Source organism: Carcharhinus amblyrhynchos, chromosome 1 (genome assembly GCF_965287045.1).
Source record: "Carcharhinus amblyrhynchos chromosome 1, sCarAmb.v2.hapA, whole genome shotgun sequence".
Classification (NCBI taxonomy): Eukaryota; Metazoa; Chordata; class Chondrichthyes; order Carcharhiniformes; family Carcharhinidae; genus Carcharhinus; species Carcharhinus amblyrhynchos.
The window spans coordinates 163,752,771-163,773,677 of NC_137324.1; the positions used below are offsets into that span (position 1 = coordinate 163,752,771).

The window sequence follows — 20,907 nt, forward strand, 5'->3', positions numbered from 1 at the left end:
CAAAAATTTGAAAGGACACGGGGAAAGAGCAAGGGAATAAGATTAATTAGATAGCTTTTTCAAGGACTGGTTAATCATGGGTTGACTTAGCTCCTTACATGCTGCATGATTCCATGAATTACTGTACAGATACATTTCTGGAGCAACTAGAATTGAGTGGATAGGCTTTACTTTCCACCTATGGTTTGTGCATGTCGGAGTATGGTAATGGTAGCCCAGGTATCCTAGTTCAATTGCAATACAATCTACTTACTAACAACTGACAGGAATGTCAAAATGCTTCAACATTAGAAATTGATCATCAGTCGACTGTGGTAACCCAATTGTAAAAGGAAATCTAGTTTGAACAGTGCATTGCACATCAAAACCAACCTGTTGGCGATTGCTTCAGTCAAGGTGATAAAACAAGCTTCATTTAAAATGGATGCGATATGTCCAAACAAGTCAGGTAAGCTGGAACAGTCTCACCTGCCCCAAGCTAAAACATGCTATCTTTTTTAACAGAGGATTTTGACACATGACAATGTATTTTAAGCACTGCATTGCACAGGGTTCATGTGCATTTACTGTGTAATTAATTTGGGTTCCCAGCAACACTGTCGAACAGAAGGGATATGGTCAATCCTGAAAATCGTTACAAAACCTAGAAAAGGGTCTTGCCTGCATTGTGAAGAGAAATGCTGATATTCTTCACAAGTCCATAGTTCACTGACATCAAGCACACACTATAAAATTCATCATTTCCCTTTCATGCAAAACAGTTATTTCTGGACCTCTGGCAAAAATCAATGACAAATTTTTAGGCCCGTTACATCGATGGTAACAAAGCCTGTTAGGCAAGGGAAGATTTTAACTTTGGTTAGACAATAAAAACATAAGAAACAGGAGAAGTAGACCATGTAGCCTGTTGAGCCTGTTCCACCATTCAGTTAGATCAAGGTTGGTCAAGGTCAACTTTACCTACCTGCCCTGGTTCCATAAACCTCCACGTCTTTCCCAAAACAATCCATCAACCTCAGTTCTGAAAATTTTTGATTGATCTAGTCTTGACAGCTCTTTGGTGAAGAGTCCTACATTTCCATTTGGCTACATGGACATCACTGTAATGAACAGCCTAGCTCCACTTCTAAGATTATGCCCCTCTGTTCTAGGCTCCCCCACCAGAGAGAGACATTTCTCTCTATCTACCTAATCAACTCGTTTGATCAGCTTAAAATTTCAATTACCCCTTAATCTTCTATAGTCAAGGGACTGCCGGTGCAGTCTAACCCAACATGTAACTCTTTTAGCTCAACTATCGTTAAGGGTGAATCTATGCTGCATCTAGTCCAAGGCCAATAGTTGCTGCCTGAGGTTCAGTTCCCAGGACTGCAGACCAGGTTAACCAGAGCTCTATACAACTGTACCGTAACTTCGACCCATTTATTTCCTAGCTCTCTTGAGATAAAGGTCAACATTCCATCAATCTTTTTAATGACATTTTTGTACTGGTCCACCAGCTATTTCTATATCTGGACTCCTAAATCACTCTGTTATTCTACACTTCCCATTTAGAAAATATTGTCTGATCAATCTAATAGAACTTAAATCCAAAATGGATGGCCTCATACTATACCAAATTTTAAATGCCAGTTACAAACTCACGTAATCTATCAGCCGTTGAAACTTCTCGCTCTCATCTACATTACTGTGCCACCTAATTAAGTGCTATCAGCAAACTTACATATTCAGCTCTCTAATCCTTACGTAAGGACAAATCTTCACTAAACTAAAATTCTAACACGCACGGCAATCTGGAAATGTCTTGGTAAGCAAATCTGGGCGTAATGTGACACTGCACTGCAGTAGAGTTCGGCCTCCTGCCAGGCAAGGCCCTGAGGAGTTTTACAGCTGCCTGCTGTGTAACAGGAGGCAATGTGCATCATAGCAAAATGAAATAATCATCTGCAATTACAGCACTGTAAATGGGAGCTCAAAACACATCTATATACATTTTAGGAGATAAAAATGTGGTCATTCCCCTATTCTCAGAAAGTAAATAAAAAACATACACTACTTTTCAAAGTCATAGCTCAAAAATAAGCATCTTTGATGAATTAGCCAGAAACACTGCACAAGTTTGCGAATTGTTTTTAATGATAAATGAAGGGTTTTAGTTTTTCAGGCAGCTTTCAATCGAGACAGAATCATTTTAATTTACTGTGCAACTTGCACAATAACACACCAACACTTGAATCTTCCTGTTTGTCACACCTATTTGCTTTTGCACCTGTTTTAATCAGTAATACTAATACCTTTTAATATATCCCCTCACCAGCAATGCACAGTTCCTACCATTAATTCCTAATGCAGTCCATGTTCCACTTTATCAGGAAGTTGTGTTAATCTGTTTAATTTTATAGGGCAGCACAATGATTAGCGCTGCTGCCTCACAGCACCAGGGACCTTGGTTCGATTCGCGGCTTGGGTTACTGTGTGGAGTTTGCATGCTCTTTCCCTGTCTGCGTGGGTTTCCTGCAGGTGCTCTGGTTTCTTCCCTCAGTCTGAAAGATGTGTTGGTTAGGTGCATCGGCTGTGCTAAATTCTCCCTCAGTGTACCCGAACAGATACTGGAGTGTGGTGACAAGGGGATTTTCAAAGTGACTTCATTGCAGTGCTAATGTAAGTCTACTTGTGACACTAATAAATAAACTTTAATAAGCAGTTGACTTCACTCCTATATCTCCAACAGCCACTCGTCCTGTACGCTCTCCTGGTCTTTGCAACTGTCATGCTCTCTCCATTCAGCCAGTGCCACACTGTGCTCCACGTATCTCCCCATCTTTCACCAGTACTCCTGGGTCTCTTTGATCATCTTTTCTTGAAGCATCTGGCTCTCCTGCTCTTTTCAGATCATCTTAGAATTAATCCTCAGCCCTTTTTTTTTGCTGCTTTGGAAACTGGCATGACTCAAGTGTTCTGGTTTCACTTCTGGCCAGTACTTCTTGTAGCATTTTTAATTTGTCCCCCAACTATATAGATTATGTCTACTTTTCATCACCATTCTTTTCAGGCCTATACATAAGAACATAAGAAATAGGAGCAGGAGTAGGCCATCCAGCCCTTCGAGCCTGCCCCGCCATTCAATAAGATCATGGCTGATCTGTCACTGCTCAGTTCCACTTTCCCGCCCTCTCCCCATAACCCTTAATCCCCTCTCCTATCAAAAACCCATCAACCCGCGTCTTAAAAGTATTTAGTGAGGCAGCCTCCACCACTTCAACGGGCAGAGAATTCCAGAGATTCACCACCCTTTGAGTGAAGAAGTTCCTCCTCAACTCCGTTCTAAACCGCCCCCCTTTTATCTTGAGGCTGTGCCCCCTAGTCCTATTGTCTTTTTTGAGCGGGAAGAGTCTTTCCACCTCTATCCTATCCATCCCATTCATCATCTTATACGTCTCAATGAGATCTCCCCTCATTCTTCTAAACTCTAATGAGTACAAGCCTAGTTTATTCAGCCTCTCCTCATAGCTCAACCCCCTCAACTCTAGTATCAGCCTAGTAAACCTCCTCTGCACTCCCTCCAAGGCCAAAATATCTTTGCGCAGGTGCGGCGCCCAAAAATGCACACAGTACTCCAGTTGCGGCCTCACCAATGCCCTATACAGCTGCAGCAAGACCTCCCTACTTTTATATTCAATCCCCTTCGCTATGAAGGCCAGCATCCCATTCGCCTTCCTGACCACCTGCTGCACCTGCAAGCTGGGTTTTTGCGACTCATGCACAAGGACCCCGAGGTCCCTCTGCACCGTCGCCTGCTGCAGTTTTTCGCCCCGTAAGTAATAGTCTTTCCTACCATTTTTCCTACCAAAGTGGACCACCTCACACTTGCCAACATTAAATTCCATTTGCCATTTCCTGGCCCATTCGCCCAGCCTATCTAGATCCTTCTGCAGACTCTCCACACCCTCCGCACAATTTGCCGTTCCTCCAATCTTGGTGTCATCAGCAAATTTCGACACTCTACACTCGGTTCCCTCCTCCAGATCATCTATATAAATGGTAAAAAGCTGAGGCCCCAGCACCGACCCCTGGGGCACTCCACTAGTCACCATCCGCCAATCCGAATAGCACCCGTTGACCCCCACTCTCTGCCTCCTATTTGACAACCAATCCTCTATCCACGCTAACACCCTACCCCCAACTCCATGTCCCTCGACCTTCTGCAATAACCTCTTGTGAGGCACTTTGTCAAACGCCTTCTGAAAATCTAGAAAGACCACATCCACCGGCTCTCCTCTATCCACCGCCCTAGACACATCCTCATAGAACTCCAGTAAACTTGTCAGACACGACTTCCCTTTAATGAAACCATGCTGCGTCTGCTCTATCAAGCAATTCCCTTCAAGATGCCTTGCAATTTCCTCCTTAATGACAGATTCTAACATTTTACCTACCACAGACGTTAAACTAACGGGCCTATAATTCCCCGCCTTTTGCCTGGCACCCTTCTTAAACAACGGCATAACATTAGCCGTTTTCCAATCATCCTGCACTTCCCCAGAATCCAGCGACGTTTGGAAAATAACCACCAAGGCATCCACTATCACCTCCGCCATTTCTTTCAGAACCCTCGGATGCATTCCATCCGGTCCTGGGGACTTGTCCACAATCAGCCCCTCCAGTCTGTTGAGCACCGCCTTTCTAGTAACAGTAATGTCATTAAGACCCTCCAGTCCTACCACCTTTCTATCGCTAACACCCGGCAAATTATTCACGTCCTCTTCCATGAAGACAGAAACAAAAAAGTTATTCAATACCTTAGCCATATCCCCATCCCCTACCACTAGGTCCCCTTTCTCATCCTCTAAAGGACCAACATTCACCCTAGCCAGCCTCTTCCTTTTTATATATTTATAAAAACTCTTGCTATCCCTTTTTATATTAAGCGCTAGCCCAGCTTCATAGTTTCTCCTACCCTTCCTTATCAACTTCTTTGTCAATCTTTGTTGACATTTAAACCTCTCCCAATCCTCTTCTCGCCCACTACTCTTAGCTACTCTAAATTCCTCCGCTTTTAGTTTAACACTTTCCTTCACCTCCTTTGTTATCCATGGCTTATTACCTCTCCTCCTACTATCCTTTTTGACCATCGGAATAAATTTCCGTTGAGCACCAAGAAAGATCTCCTTAAAGATCCTCCACTGCTCCTCAACAGACCCTCCCTCCAACGCACTCTCCCAGTCCACATTCGCCAATTCTTCTCTCATCCTACCGTATTTCCCTCTATTCAAACAAAGGACGTGTGTCCGGGAACCCACTTTCTCCTCCTCCATCTGCACCAGAAACTCCACCATACAATGATCACTCTCCCCAAGAGGATCCTTCACCACAAGTACAGACTTGGTAGAAGGTAGTATGTGGGATGGAAGTAGCAGAAATGGGCAGGAAATCAAGGGGCACGTAGGGAAACATGGTGTGCTAAAGGAGGAGTGGAAATGGTACTGATGGAATTCAAAATACTTGGAGTCAATAGGGAAAGCAGGCGCCTCCATGGGAGGGCGGCAACTGAGGCAGCCAAGGATCGAAGACACAGAAGAAGTGAAGGGAATTTAAAGTGCAATAAATGCTTCACAAAGACAATTACAAAGAAAATTAGTCAGTGTTGCAGAATAGAAGAATCCTGGGTGGTGCGGCAGCAAAGGTTGCGAGTCACAGTGGATGAAGGAAGCTTGCAGCCCAAGAGGACCACCTCACAAAGTACAAGGTTGAACTAAAAGATGTAGGCTGTTATGGGATAATGTGAAGTGGGAAAAAAAAGGTATACACAGCAAGTGATGAAATAGTGGACGCAATGAGAGCAAGGCAATGCAGCCAAAAAGAAACTGAAGGACGGAATTAGATCAGTGGAATTTCTATCTTGTGTACTTTGATCTAAGTCAGACTCATTCCAAGACGGACAGGGCCCCCATCTTAGATATACAGGTTCCATAGAATCAAGGCTACAAGGCTTTCATAGAATGTGCATTACTGTCCCTGAAATACTGTGCAGAAAGGTTTGAACCCTTGCTTCCTCCTTTCATTTCCTTCTTTTTCTCTTTATCCTTTTACTTTTCTTCATGTTGAAGTACTGGGTTAGATGAACCACCTTTTTCTTTATATATATGGTGAAACAATTGTGCTACACTGTACCAGTTTCATAAGTATGTTGTTATTAAAAAAGGAAAAAAAAGCGAAAAAATTATTTTAAAAAGTAGGCATTAATAAACTAACATCCAGAAAGGCAAAGATAAACTCAAAATCGTTTCAGGAAAACAAGACAGCTGCCAAGAATTTTGAGGGGAGCCACGGGTCAGGGTTGTAACAGGCAGAAGGGAGAAAACAAAAATCTGTCTACGATTGTGAACATCTATAGAGTGATAAGTGAGGAAAATCATATAGATTAAAGCTTCAAGTATGACCCTGTGACTTTTTTCTCCCAACTTCATGATGTAAAATATATGGCAGATAAGTACATGAGGGAGAATGAGTTTATATAACTATATGTTCAGGCTTTAACTTTTGGACTATTGAAGAATTTTCACAGCAAATATCTAACTCTACCTCAGTCTGTGCCTTTGCATCACCATCTCTGGCTTTTTCTTCTTGTTCCTCTATCGACATTTCTTGTTCCTCATTCAACACATTTGCTGGAAATTAAGGCACAGCAAAGAAAACTATTAACACCAGTTTAGCAGAATGTAAATTGTACCCAATTAAGTTTGGCTGATGAAATTCAACAGAATAGTTTAACAAAACAGCCACAGAACATAATCACACCATGCTGCAAAGCAACATATTAATTACACAAACAACTTAACAGTTAGAAAAACAAATTACACACCCAAGGAATAACTTTTAAATAACAAGCTTTTAAATAGCTGGTTTCATTTATGTTATCGCCCCCCCACCCCCCTGCAACCCTTCCACCCTAAAATCTACAGCTGAAGATGCAATCCTGAGACACACCCTCTGAAAACAATTCACTGCCTCATTCAAATGGTTTTAGTCCTTACGCGTCTATACTCTTTGTTATCCGGTATGTAAAAATCCCAATAAGGTGGCACAGCAGATAGCACTGCTGCCTCGCAGCTCCAGGAATCTGGGTTTGATTCCCTGCTTGGGTCACTGTCAGTGTGGAGTTTGCACATTCTCTCCATGTCTGTGTGGATTTCTTCCAGGTGCTCTGGTTTCCTCCCACTGTCCAAAGATGTGTGGGTTAGGTTGAATGGTTAAATTGCCCATAGTGTTCCAGAATGTGTAGAACATAAGAACATAAGAAATAGGAGAAAGCTGAGGTGTAACCTCTGTTGTGAAGCTAAGACCTCCCTCCATATTTTGTAATCAGCATGGCTATTGTATCAAGTCTTTAACACTGGACAAAGGCTTTAAGGTTGAAGCCTTTGTTGATAATGACTAAAACAAAAAGGAACTTACTGGCATTCAGAACAATTGCCATCTCATTATCTCTAAAGTGGTGCTAATAATTACTATCACTGTAGAAATCAAACCCAAGAGAATGTCACAAAGAGTATTTACATTTCTAAGGCCAGGCCTGGCCAATGGAGACAAGTCTGCAAGGACAAAGGGCCTTGAAATTCTTTTGCAATTATTAGTGGTTGAAATATCACCCATCAAGAATCCAGACTGCAGACTATACATAATCCATCTAAACAGTGGAGAGTCACTTGAACTACCGCAGCATCACCACAAAGCTGTTGGAATCTGTAATATTGCCTTGGCAGTCCGCAAGATATGCAGCTCCACATCTTCCAACTAGCAGGCAGCAACTCAGAACTGCTGCTGTCCAGATTTAAATGCCTGTATCCCCTCTACACTGTTCTCACTGAAACATTTGAACTAGCATCTACAAGACTAATTAAACTCAGTGAGACCATCTCTACTGGCAAAGTGAATTATCCAGCATCAGTCTTCAACCTGCTGACTCTGAAAGAATACACCATTGGACTTTGATCTGGATTCACATGAAACAATAATTCTTATTTTCTCTGTGGTCATAGAATCATAGAACCCTACGGTGCAGGAAGAAGCCCATCGCATCTGCACCGACCACAATCCCACCCAGGGCCATACCTCCATATCCCTACATATTTTACCTGCTAATCCCTCTAACCTAAGCATCCTAGTACACTAAGGGGCAATTTTAGCATGGCCAATCAACCTAACCTGCACATCTTTGGACTGTGGGAGGAAACCCACGCAGGCATGAGGAGAATGTCTGTGTGGGGTTTGCAGTCTTTGCTCCATACCTCTTTTTTTTAATCCCACTTTCATTGTATGAGTGCAAAAGATGGGCAATATAATGAACCCTCTTCCTATGTTTTCAGTATATGTAAAATAAACCAGCCTTCTAATTTTAACCTACCACTAATTTGCTATGGAGTTGTTAATAGGGTCACACCAAAAGTGAGGGGTTGGGAAAAATCAAAATAGCTTCCCATTTGCAGATGGGTGATGAGCAGAGAAATCAGGGCTAAGTTAAACCCCTTTCTTTCCGTAACACCTGATTAGAGATGTTGAAGATATAAAAGGATTTGATAGGCGAGATGTAGATAAACTGTGTCCACTTCAGATGATTAAAAAATATAAGCAAGCCAGTAACATATCTGACAGGGAATTCAAGAGAACTTGCTTTACCCAGAGAATGTTTAAAATGTGAATGCTACTAACACAAGAACTAGTCTAGGTAACCAGCATATATGCACTTAAGAGAAAGCAAAATAAATAAAAAGGAAGAAAGGAACAGAAGGATTGGGTTTATAAAAGAGATGAGGCGACTTGCATGGAGCATAAACATTGGCATAACACTTACAGGTTACAGAGAGTTACCATGTTATTCACAGGCATTTTGCAACCTAACTCATTCTGCAATTCATGATTACAAAGTGTTATGGAGTTCCTCAATTTGAAAATAGCATCATATAAGTTAACAGTGAGTGTCACCATGCTGTCTATAGGCGTTTCACAACCTAACCCATTCTGCAATTCGTATTAAGTAGTTCTCCAAATAGCATATACTTGACTTAACCTTCCTCTCACCTCTAGCTTTTAATGTCTCTCCTCTATCTGATCATTACTACAATTGGTGCACTTCATAACTATTGCTCATTTCAATTCCAATTATGCTTCTTGTTTTAAAATCAAGACCAACTGCATAATTTCCAATTCAATCTCTGTACCTCCTGTGTTCTCTTATTCAAACATGGTCAATATTTTCTAACTGACTGCTCCTCAACCTACTTCACTTATTCTATTCTTTGCAACTTCGATGGTGCCCTCATCATGGATTTGCCTTTCAAGTTTCAAAATGTAGTCAAATATTTGACTACAGTACTTTAGTCAAAGCAATTTAAACCTAAAGACTCCTTCCTTTGATTTTCTTCTGCTCACAAGCAATGCTTCTCCACAAATTCAGTTCAACCCAACATTATTCAGATTGATGCATTATGAAAAAAGTGCAATAGATGGTGATATTTTCTATTAGTTTCTGTAATTTCTGACAGCAATAACAGGCCAAATGCCACAACTGTCAGTGTTTCAGCTTTTACGCCACACATTTCTTCAGGGTCTTATAAGAACAAAAATATTCACGTGAATTTACCAACACACTGCATTTACCAAAGGCAACATCAATTTTATTTTAAAAATCCATCACCTTCTCTCCGTTGTTTAGAATTTTAGATTAAACAACGAATGAACCCTGTCATAAATGTCTACATTTTAAATAACCATGGCCTGTAACTTCCAGCCCAGAATATTTTGTAAGAAATTTGAAAAGACGAGGCATTACACAAATGTGCAGCTGCTAAAGTAAAATGTTTAATTAAATGTTAACATGGTATCAAACATTTGTATTTATAACATTTTTGTTAATAAATGTTTTCCATTGAATTTTACAAAATTTTACTAATGCTTTATTCAAATATTAAAACAAAGATTTAAATATTAAATTATACAAATGTTTTATTGAAATATCAAAACAGAAGTTAATTATGAGAATTATAAATTAAGTGAGCAAGGCAGAACAATACTAACGATAAACACATTTAGATTAGATTTTAGAAATATATACACTCCTTTGCTCAACCTCATACACTGAGGTATCCAAACTGTGGTCCAAGAGGTTCTGACCTCTCATCTTCCCAATCAAATCTCCAGTCTCTGTACTCTAAATTAAAACATACAAACACTTAAAACATTTCACACACAAAATTATATACTATAACACAGATTTTAAATAGCTTTTCAGATTTAGAAAAAATAACAAAACCTATGTTCATTTATACATTAAATACTCATCTTCAGTCATAAAAAATACATTTTAAATGTGCCAATAACAATAGAATTAAATACTTAAATAAATAGCAAAGAAAAGATTTTAAAAAAGCTTCAACATACCTTTTATAACAGCAGGGAAACCCTTCTCTGTTTTCAAAGCAAAACTGCTATTTCCAAGCTGGACCTCACTGGGTGTTCCCAGTCTGGCTGCATCATAAGGGGACATGATTAGGTTCCTCCTGCGTTGTGCTGGGGCCTATAGAGATGGTTCTGCTGAAGGCCTAAGGCTTCTACTCCCATCGGGTTCAATTTTTAAACTCAGGTAAGTGTGCAAAAAATGATATTATTTCTGGCGGTCCAAGGCTTTTCGCCACAGATCTGAAGTCATGGGCTACGTTTTTTGACAGTCAATTGAAGACAGATTATTCAAAATGAGCAAACTGAAGCAAGTTTTTCACATTTATGTTGTTATCAAATTTGTTGAGGTAGTCTTTGCACTGTGTTGTATATTAAGACTTTGAATTTTAAAAGCTACAAATTCAAACAGGTTACAATATGGAGTAGAGACAATAGTACTCATGATACAGAAACATTTGGTCCAACTAGTCGATGCTGGTGTTTTACACAAGTCTCCTCCCACATCACCTCAATTAACCTCATCATTAACCACGCATACATCTCCCTTATGCGTGTATCTAGCCTCCACTGAAAATGCATGTTTATTATTTTCCTCAACTATTCCAACTGCGGTAACAAGTTCTACATTCCCATCACTATGAGCAAATAAATTTAACAGTCAAACTTGATGTCAAATATTGGGGAAAAACCAGTGATTTCAATAAACCATCAAAAAATGTCATTGCTAAATGGTGGTTCTGGTGACAAAAACTTTCCAATGATCAAGGTGTGTTTTCTCAACAGCTTGCATTTATTCAGTGCTTTTAAAGTAGCAAAAAGCCCCAACACATTTCAACCAGAACATCTTGATGAAACTGCAACAAAAAATACATGAAGCTCCTAATACTGATTTTTCTAGATAAACAATTACAAAATACTACGTAAAGAAATTTCCCATAGTTTCTTGAAAGAATTTGGGAAGTTTGTCATCCCAGTTTGTTCCTACAAGAGAAAAAAAAAACCTAGCATTATCCATAGTGACCAAGTTCTGTACTGCATATAGCCCAGCACAATATGCATGAGCTTCTGGCTGGCTCCAGATAGGAGTCCAATATAAACAACTTTCACAAGTTGGTACATAAATTAAGAACCACCACTGCTTAACAACACGTCCAATAAATTAAGTTCAATGTTTAGCATTCAGCATTCCAGAATTTTACAGTTTAGAGATTGCAATCTACAATTCCAACCATTTCTCATTCTCAACCATGAACATCAGTGGCCTAGCGTGGTATCACATAAATCTTTATTATTTATCGTCTTCCCTATTCATTCTCACTAAGGTCTTCTATTATGATCAATGCTAATCGAGTGCTTTCTGAACTTCCTCATGGCTGTTCATATAAAAATGTTGACAAAAGGATTTTCAGCCCACCCAGGTTGCCCTGAATTCTCCAAAGATTTTAAGGAGGCATTAAACATAAAATCTGACATGGGAAAAGTGACCGTTTTGTCAAAGCCTACACAGGTGAAAATGGGTAACAAAGAGGTTAGTCACTTTTCTTTTGCTGCGTGAGGGATGGGAGTTGGGGGGAGATGGGAGACAGTACAAGGTAAGGACAGACACATCAGGAATCCAATGGTGGGAATGCAAGGGTAGGGTGATCGGATGCTGGAAATCATACAAGGAAACCTTCTGGAACATCTGCAAATGGAGTTGACAAACCCTAGCTAATAATTATTGCCCACCTGGGCTGAAATAAGGATACAGTGAAGGTTTGAATTGCAATGTTTTATGGGAGAATGGTTAACAACTTTCTTAAAGTTGATTACTGCTATTTGCGAGATTACTTTCAGGACCTTAACCAATGGCATAATAAAGGAACATTTTGAAATGTTTAGAGCCAGTGTTAAATAACAAAAGACAGAGTCAGAAAGAAAAAGTGTCAGAGCAATTTTAAACATTCCACTATCGTTAAGATGGCGGCGTAGGCTCGTTGGGCCGAAGGGCCTGTTTCCTGTGCTGGGTTGTTCTTTGTTCTTCTTTGTTTATAATGTATAAATAGATTATGAACAATCTGTACAAACAACCTAGCAGTCAGAGTAATAAAATACACAAGAGAAGGTCCTATTGTTTTTGAATAGGAGTAAACACTGAACTTTGACCATTTTGCGCAAATTTCATAGACAGGTAACAACTCCTTCAACACCTGTTGAATCTGTCAAGAAAAGGGTCTTATTTTTCCTTTACACCTGCCAAAGGAAGTCCTAAGAAGCTTTACTATTGTGTTACAGTCTTGGATAAGTGTATAACCAGCCCAACTGAAACAGTAATTTCAAAAGATCGGTAAATTCAATTCCTTTGCTACAAAGAGCTTTAAGAGTTTAAATTTATAACTCCACAAGGACAATATCAAAAGGTTTCTAGCAAACAAAAAGAACCAAATTGCAGTCTCATTCTTTGGCATGAAAAACAAAGTCTGGAAAGGGGTTAGCAGTCAAGTTGGTTCAGCAAATCAAGTAGCTTCAGCTTCATATATGGAATAGCTCAGATTTTACTGCACAAATTGGAACTGTTTCATAGTTGGTGAGTCATTTAGTTAGAATGTGCACATAATCGGAATAGAAATAAATGCTGTGAAACTGCACCATCAAGAGTCAACTTGACTGTCGGACCTGCTGAGATTTTTCAGCACTTTCTATTTTTGTTTCAATTAGAATGACATTCTCCTCATTCCAAATCAAGAGTTTGAAGAACTACAGAGAATTAACAAAACAAAATCCATATAGGCAAGACACAACAGTAGATTTATATGGAAAGGTTTTGACTTATCAGTAGCAAAAAAAAATTGCATTTATGTATTCTTACAACCATTGAATGTCTCAAAGCATTTTGGGGCTAATTAAGTATTTTTCTTCTGAAGTGTAGTCACCATGTAATTTAGGAATCAGAGTAACCAATATGTAGTAACACAGTAAGTTCTCGCAATGTGACAGTGATCAGACAATCTGTTTTTGTCATGCTGGTTCAGGGATAAATAATCATTACGGCATTTGGGATAGCTCTCCAGCTCTGTACCAAAATAGCGCTATGTTACTCGCACCCAAAAGGGCAGACAGAACCCATTTAAAGTCTCATCTTCAAGACATCACCTCCTAACAATTCTGCATTCTGTCAGTACTGCACTTGAATGCCACGCCTGTTTTTTTGATACTCAAATTTAAAGTTTTGAATGGGATATGCTATAAGAATTTGCAATCAGGCTGAAGAGAGCAGGGAAGAATGAATAACAAAGGCTATTCAAAAATGAACTAACAAAATTGGAGCAGATTATCAATTCCTGTTGAACACCACCTTCTACCTACAAAACAATCTGATCCCCCTTTATTTTGCTTTGTCCCCTATCCTTTGCTAAACTGACACTCGACAAACAAAAAACACTACAGATTTGCTGAGAACAACAAACTTATTACTCTCTAAACATTTTCAAGTTGGCACACGAGTTTCTTTTACTTCACCAACAGTCCAGATAACTCAAATCCAATCACAAATGAAGGAGAGAAAAATGTTCATTGCTATGTCATTCATATCAGTGCCACGCCCTGAGGCTTTTCACAGCCCATTAAATAGTTTTGCAATTACTATTCCATGTTTTGTGGTAAAATCTGGGAGAACCATTTAAGCACAGCAGGAACCTCAAGCGAAGGGGAGGGAATGGTTACAAACTTGAAGTCAGAAAAGTTCAAGTTAACCACAAGACTTTTTGATCTCTGCTTTTTGCCACTATGGCAGTCCTCTCATACTAACAAGCTCTTAAAGATTTGCTTCTTTTTGCCCATTCACCTCACATTTTGTAACATGTATTATTCGACTTATTTCCAAATCCCTATGTGGCCTCATCCCTCCATTATTTCTAATCTCCTGCAGTCCCACAACCCTGAGGTATCTACGCTCTCCCAATTCTGGACTCTTAAGACTACGAGAAATAGGGGAATAGGCCAGTCAGCCTCTCAAGCCTGCTCTGCCATTTAATAAAATCATGGCTAATCTTGAATATCTCAGATTACAATTGTTTCACCACTAACTATGCCTCTAGTTGCCCAAACCTTAATCTGTGAAATTTTCTCACTAAATCTCCCCGTCTTTTGATCTTTCTTTTCACATTAAAACCTACCACTCTGCTCAAGCTCTTGGCTTTATTCCCCTCATCTCTAAGTAGCTGGGTGACAAATTCTGCTCCCGTGAAGTACCTTTATCGCAAGGGGGGGTGGAATATAAAAGCAGGGAGGTCTTGCTGCAATTGTACAAGGTACTGGTGAGGCCGCAACTAGAGTACTGTGTGCAATTTTAGTCCCCTTATTTGCAAAAGGATATATTGGCCTTGGAGGGAGTACAGAGAAGGTTCACCAGGTTGATACCGGAGATGAGGGGGTTAGCTTATGAGGAGAGATTGAGTAGATTGAACTCATTGGACTTTAGAAGACTGAGGGGAGGGTCTTATAGAGACATATAAGATAATGAAGGGGCTAGGTAGGATAGAGGCAGATTCTTTCTGCTTAGAAAGGAAACAAGAACTAGAGGACACAGCCTCAAAATAAGGGGAAGTCAGTTTCAAACAGAGTCGAGGAGGAACTTCTTCTCTCAGAGGGTGGTGAATCTCTGCCCATTGAAGCGGTGGAGGCTACCTCGTTGAATATGTTTAAATCACAGGTAGATATATTTCTGATCAGTAAGGAAACTAAGTTATGGGGAGCAGGCGGGTAAGTGGAACTGAACCACTTTCAGATCAGCCATGATCTTATTGAATGGCAGGGCAGGCTCGATGGCCTACTCCTGCTCTTATTTCTTATGTTTTTCTGTTCTTAATTATATATTACATTAAAGGTGCTATATAAAGAGAAGTTGTTTAAAGCAAAGGCTCATTACTGTTTGGGGAGGTGAGACTTTTTGATTTGCATCTTAATCATCTTGAGAACTGTTTATTAATTATTTTCTATTCATTCATGGAATTTGTGAATATACATACATATAAAGCACTATTTTGATGAAGGCGTATTAAATACAATGTTTCACAAGCATGGAAGTCAGAACAATGTAAGTGTTGTAATTGGAAGTTACTATATTCAAACAGAAGGGATTTGCAACCAAGGTGTGTTTTGTTTTTTTCTTATTTTGGGCATGATTCCAGCATTCAATCTTCTACACAATGCTGCTTCTAACTATTCCTGCCAAGAGATCTGCTGTCATGACATGTCATGTTCATCGGTCATGTGCCCATTTTCCCATTATCCACTTGTAGTTCATCTACAATTGCTCTGTGATGTCCAGCACCCAACCACATCTACACAACCCCGCTTTCTGTTGCCCTCCGCTTTTCCCTTCAGAAGACGTGACAGGAGCCTTTTGGCTCTGATCAAATGGCCAAAATATGGATATTTTATTTCATTTTGTCATTTTTTTAAAGAGTTCTTATGTTTTTACTATTACAAGCACTTCTTCAATTGGCTAAATGTCTGTGTACAGAATTTTTTAACATACATCTTAGCTTCCATATTTCAAATGCCTCTATTTTCTTCCAGAGATCTTTGTTTATTGTCTAGGTTTCTGAAGCGTACAGGAATGTGGGTAGAATGCAGCATCTTATGAGGTTTATCCTTGTTACAAACCTGAGTTTTCTTGTTGATAACACACAGCTCATTTTCATAATTACTTCTGCACATCTCCATCCTTTTAATTTTGCATTGAAGTACGGATAGGGTGAATGCATTTTGTACCTGAAGGGTTAATGGATTTTGTACGTGGAATATATCACAAACGTAACCCTTTATCATGGCTGATCTTCCCAGGCTTATGTTACTCCTGGCAGTAATAAGTTATTTGTTCATCTGTTACATGTTTTAACTCTCATTTTTATAAAGACAGTTAGTTTAACGTGGCTATTATTTTGTAGACTTTGCAAATCTTATCCATTTGTGGTAGTTGGACATTGTTACACAGATTGTCGTTTACAATACCAGCTTTTGACAGCTGCTGACGGCAGGTCACGATACCAGCTTTTAACAGAAAAAGTCCTGCTGGGGCAGCCACGATCGCACAAGTAACTTCAAAGACAGGGACGCCAGTACTGCTGCAGAAGAGTTTTGAATCGTGACCGGATTAAGCCTGTGTCATGACTGCAGCTGCCAAGTGGAAAGTAATCTCTGGTCAACCCTGAAGCTAAATCGTGACCAGGGAAGGAAGACCTGGAGGTCTGGGTGGAATTGGAACTCTGAATTGTGATTACTGCTGGAGCTCAATGTATAAATGCCCACTTGTGTTTGTGTTCTGAGAAGTCTAGCAGTCCATTGTTACCAGTTCTCCCAAAGCTCTGGAATAAAACGCCAGGGCTTTGAAATAAAAACCACTTTATTTTGACTCACTAACAGTCTCAGAGGTATTATTTTACCTACAACAGCATCTACAATCTTCTGTTATTATTTGTCCTAAATCGACAAATTTATCTACCTATTCCAGTGTGACACAGTTACAGACTATATTTAAGAACATAAGAACATAAGAAATAGGAGCAGGAGTAGGCCATCTAGCCCTTCGAGCCTGCCCCGCCATTCAATAAGATCATGGCTGATCTGTCGTGGCTCAGTTCCACTTTCCCGCCCTCTCCCCATAACCCTTAATCCCCTCTCTTATCAAGAACCCATCAACCCGCTTCTTAAAAATATTTAGCGAGGCAGCCTCCACCACTTCAACGGGCAGAGAATTCCAGAGATTCACCACCCTTTGAGTGAAGAAGTTCCTCCTCAACTCCGTTCTAAACCGCCTCCCCTTTATCTTGAGGCTGTGCCCCCTAGTCCTACTGTCTTTTTTGAGCGGGAAGAGTCTCTCCACCTCTATCCTATCCATCCCATTCATCATCTTATACGTCTCAATGAGATCTCCCCTCATTCTACTAAACTCTAACGAGTACAAGCCTAGTTTATTCAGCCTCTCCTCATAGCTCAATCCCCTCAACTCCGGTATCAGCCTAGTAAACCTCCTCTGCATTTTGTTGTCCCATTTCTCTGTGTGCATCTCTATCTTTTGAGCACTTATAAAAGAATGAGAATTTCTGAGAAAATTCCGTGTTTTCAAGATGTTCACAAGGAAGATGACAACAAAGAAACCATCTATTCAACCCAACAGGTCCGTGCATGTATTTATACTCGTTGAAATGTATTAAGTTATTCTGAAATACTCCTCACAGTTGCAGATTTCACATTCCTATCACTATTTGAATAACGAAGTAGTATCATTTATATCCAAAACGTTAACTGTTTCTCTCCACAGATGCTGCCAAACTTGCTGAGTATATCCAGAATTTGCTGTTTTTATCCTAAATTCTCTATTGGATGTATTAGCAAGTGCCTTTCATTCACGGCTCCTGGTTCTAGACTCCCCCACAGGTAGAAAAAGTTTTATGTTCACTATTTTACAAGTAATTGCCCTTTACAAGTATTTCATATGTTGTAAAGTGGACATCAAAAGCACTATCTTTACTTAGGTCTTTAGGATTATGAAGGATAGATGTGGGCACAAGGACAGTTCAGTGGTTGGGAATTCTGCACTGAGTAACTTACTTCTCGACTCCCCAAAACCCATCTACAAGGCACAACTGAGGGATGTGACAGACTACACTACAGCTGCCTCAATAAGTGTAGCTCCATCAACTTCAAGCAGCTCAACATCATACAGGATAAAGCAGGCAATCTAATCGACTGCTTGCTCCCCACCGCCAATGTGCAGTGGCAACAGTGTATAGCATCTACAAGATGCATTGTGCTCCCCACTCACCTTCCTCCACTGCCATGTGCAGTGGCAACACTGTGTAGCATCCACAAATTGCATTGTCGCAACTCACCTCCAGCAGCACCTTCCAAACCCATGACCACCACCATCTAGAAACACAAGGGCAGCAGAGGTATGGCATTACGACCATCTGCAAGTTCCTGTTCAAGTTCCTAATGGAATTATATTGCCATTCCATCACTGGGTTAAAATCATGGAACTCCTTCTTAAACAGCTGTATTTACACCACATGGATTGCAGTGATTCAAGGAAGGCACCTCATCACTATCTTCTCAAGGGCAATAAAAAGACTGGCCCAGCCAGTGATACCCACATACCACAGAATGTTTTTTTAAAGTGTCCTGCCAATTCCCAGCCTTCTTGTTTTTAGAAAAAAAAATGAGCCCCAGCCTATGATTTTGCATTGGCTATAAAACAATGGAAAATTAGATCTGTATGCTGACAATGCACTCTCCATTGTGAGCATGAAATCCATCCTTTGAACTTTAAGATGATCTATAATATTAACTAATATATTTTTCTAAAAGTTAATTGCAATAATTGACTTTTACATCCAGCATTATGAGCTTTCTAATCTCTGACTGAAAATGCAAATCTGCCTTTTCACTTTGCAGTTCAGTACCGACTTCTCTAATGTCTGTACTACAAATTATATTCTGATGTCACTGACAAAAGTGACATTTCACACAGGATTATTTCTGGTAATAACTTGGTATCAAAGTAACTACACAATTTCAATCAAAAATTAATAACTCAAATGACAATTATCAAAGAATACAGTTAGGTCAATGAACAGCAAGCAAATTTGCACAAACTACTACTACAATTACTGTAAAATCACAAATGTAGTTAATTTCTATCAACTAGGAATTCTGCTGTTCATAGTTCAACAAGTGATGCAAATGAAATTCCTAATATGTACACATATATAAACAGTACATGAAGGGTACATAATCAAAAGCATACCACACTTTCATCCTGCCAAGAAATGTGTACAAAGCTCTTTACCTTAGCAAACAAAAATTTGCCAAACTTTGAAAAACGTACTAATTCCAATTCAAGGTGCACACCCATGACATTCAATGTGGATGGCACAGTGGTAATGGGCAATACATTGGCATAGTTGTGAACACTGCTGCCTCACAGCACCAGGGACCCAGATTCAATTCCCAGCTTGGGTGACGGTGTAGAGTCTGCATGGGTTTTCTCCAAGTACTCCGGTTTCCTCCCACAGTCAGAAAGACTACATTGGTCATGCTAAATTCTCCCTCATAGTGTACCCGAACAGGTGGCCCACTGTGGCAACAAGAGGATTTTCACAGCAACTGCACTGCAACATTAACATAAGCCTACTTCTGACAAAATGAAACAAATTTAAATGTTGTGACTGGGACAATTAGAGTTTTCCACCCTCGCCTGAGATTTGTAACCCCAAAGCGCTGATGGCTGGGAGTGAATACTGACCGTCTTCTGACGCCGGGCAGGCGGGCGATCCGTCCTTGCGCCACCCATCTCCAGCTGCGGCATTCAGCTGAGACTTGCCCGGCTGCGGACTAGGCTGCTGATCCACCTGCATCTCCTCCAAGGCACTGCTGCAATCTGATTGACTCCCTCGCGTCCGCACCAGAGTACTGCCCCGCCCCTCCCCGGGAGTTGACTTCACCGGGCCGCGTTCTGATTGGCGGATGGGCTGCGCCGCGCCGCAACGTTCTGACGCTTCCTTGTGACCTCACGACGCAGCGGGCGACGTGATTCACGGATCGCTTTAACTGTTCGATATCGTCTTCCTTTCTGTCTCTCAAAATGAATCCGTCGGCGCAAGTAGATGTTTTAGTGAAAACGACCAAACTTCCTCTATTGAAGGCCTTGGCTTTAGTACCCCCCCCTTGTTGATTTTATTGATAGGTAGCGCGAGGGGAAGGAAGTGGGCTGTCGTCCTTCCGAACTGTAGAAGCTTGCAGACGATGTGGCCAACGGTCGTTGAAACACCGGGCGCTCCGGTTGCGCGCGCCGCCAGTCTTTCTCGCGCCCCCGCTCCGCCCCCTGAGCTGGGAGGTCCGATTCGATTGGGTAGCCCCGTTGTTCTCCCTGACTCCTCCCCAGGATAGTCTGATCTGATTGGCTGGTCTGGGCTCGTGCTTGTGCCCGGGCAGCGTTCCGCAGCGCGTGGAGATGGAGCGCAGCTCGCAGGAGCTGGAAGGTGGTGGCGGGGGACGTCCGCCGGCTCTGGAGCCCACCCAATTCACTCTGTCCCCCTTCACCGCCGTTCAGCTGAGCCGCAAAGCGGCCGCTGCCGTCGTCAGGACAAACCCGACCTCTTGCTGTTCCGGCCGAGGAGGAGGTGGAGGAGGGCGGCGCACTGGCGCAGCCGCGACGGCCTATAGCGGCAAAAGCGCGAGCGGCGAGTCGGCCCCTTTCATGGAGAGCGCGCCGGTCACTGTCTCCTTGGAGAATCTGGATGGTCAGCACAGGTACGACGGAGGGGAGCCGGAGTTGTCACTGCACTACCACAGCGCAGAAACTGGCCTTTCGGCCCGGCTAACCTCAGCTGGTTGCACAGTCATCACATTCACCGCATCTCATTGTCTCTCATCAAATCAACATAGTCTGTCTCAGCTTAACACAGTTTG

General features: G+C 41.1%; 2 protein-coding genes across 10 annotated transcripts in view; one reads left to right on the forward strand and one right to left on the reverse strand.

Annotated features, from left to right (window-relative positions):
* Window positions 1-19,935, reverse strand: part of LOC145346885 (wolframin-like) — a 32,574-nt gene extending 12,639 nt beyond the window's left edge. For 2 of the 4 annotated variants that reach the window (XM_080194760.1, XM_080194752.1), the window contains exons 1-3: window positions 19,742-19,935; window positions 10,438-10,524; window positions 6,583-6,668 (exon numbers count right to left, since the gene is read on the reverse strand). In XM_080194760.1, coding sequence (XP_080050886.1) covers window positions 6,583-6,668; window positions 10,438-10,524; window positions 19,742-19,853 — 285 coding nt within the window. In that variant the 5' untranslated portion in view covers window positions 19,854-19,935. Of the gene's footprint in view, window positions 1-372; window positions 428-6,582; window positions 6,669-10,437; window positions 10,525-19,741 lie in introns of those variants that run through there. The other 2 variants (XM_080194769.1, XM_080194777.1) reach the window with 2 other exon arrangements.
* A 424-nt stretch (window positions 19,936-20,359) lies between these two features.
* LOC145346908 (high mobility group protein 20A-like) overlaps window positions 20,360-20,907 on the forward strand; it is a 50,772-nt gene continuing 50,224 nt past the window's right edge. For all 6 annotated transcript variants that reach the window (XM_080194800.1, XM_080194789.1, XM_080194807.1 and 3 more), the window contains exon 1: window positions 20,360-20,748. In XM_080194800.1, coding sequence (XP_080050926.1) covers window positions 20,450-20,748 — 299 coding nt within the window. In that variant the 5' untranslated portion in view covers window positions 20,360-20,449. The remainder of the gene's footprint in view (window positions 20,749-20,907) is intronic.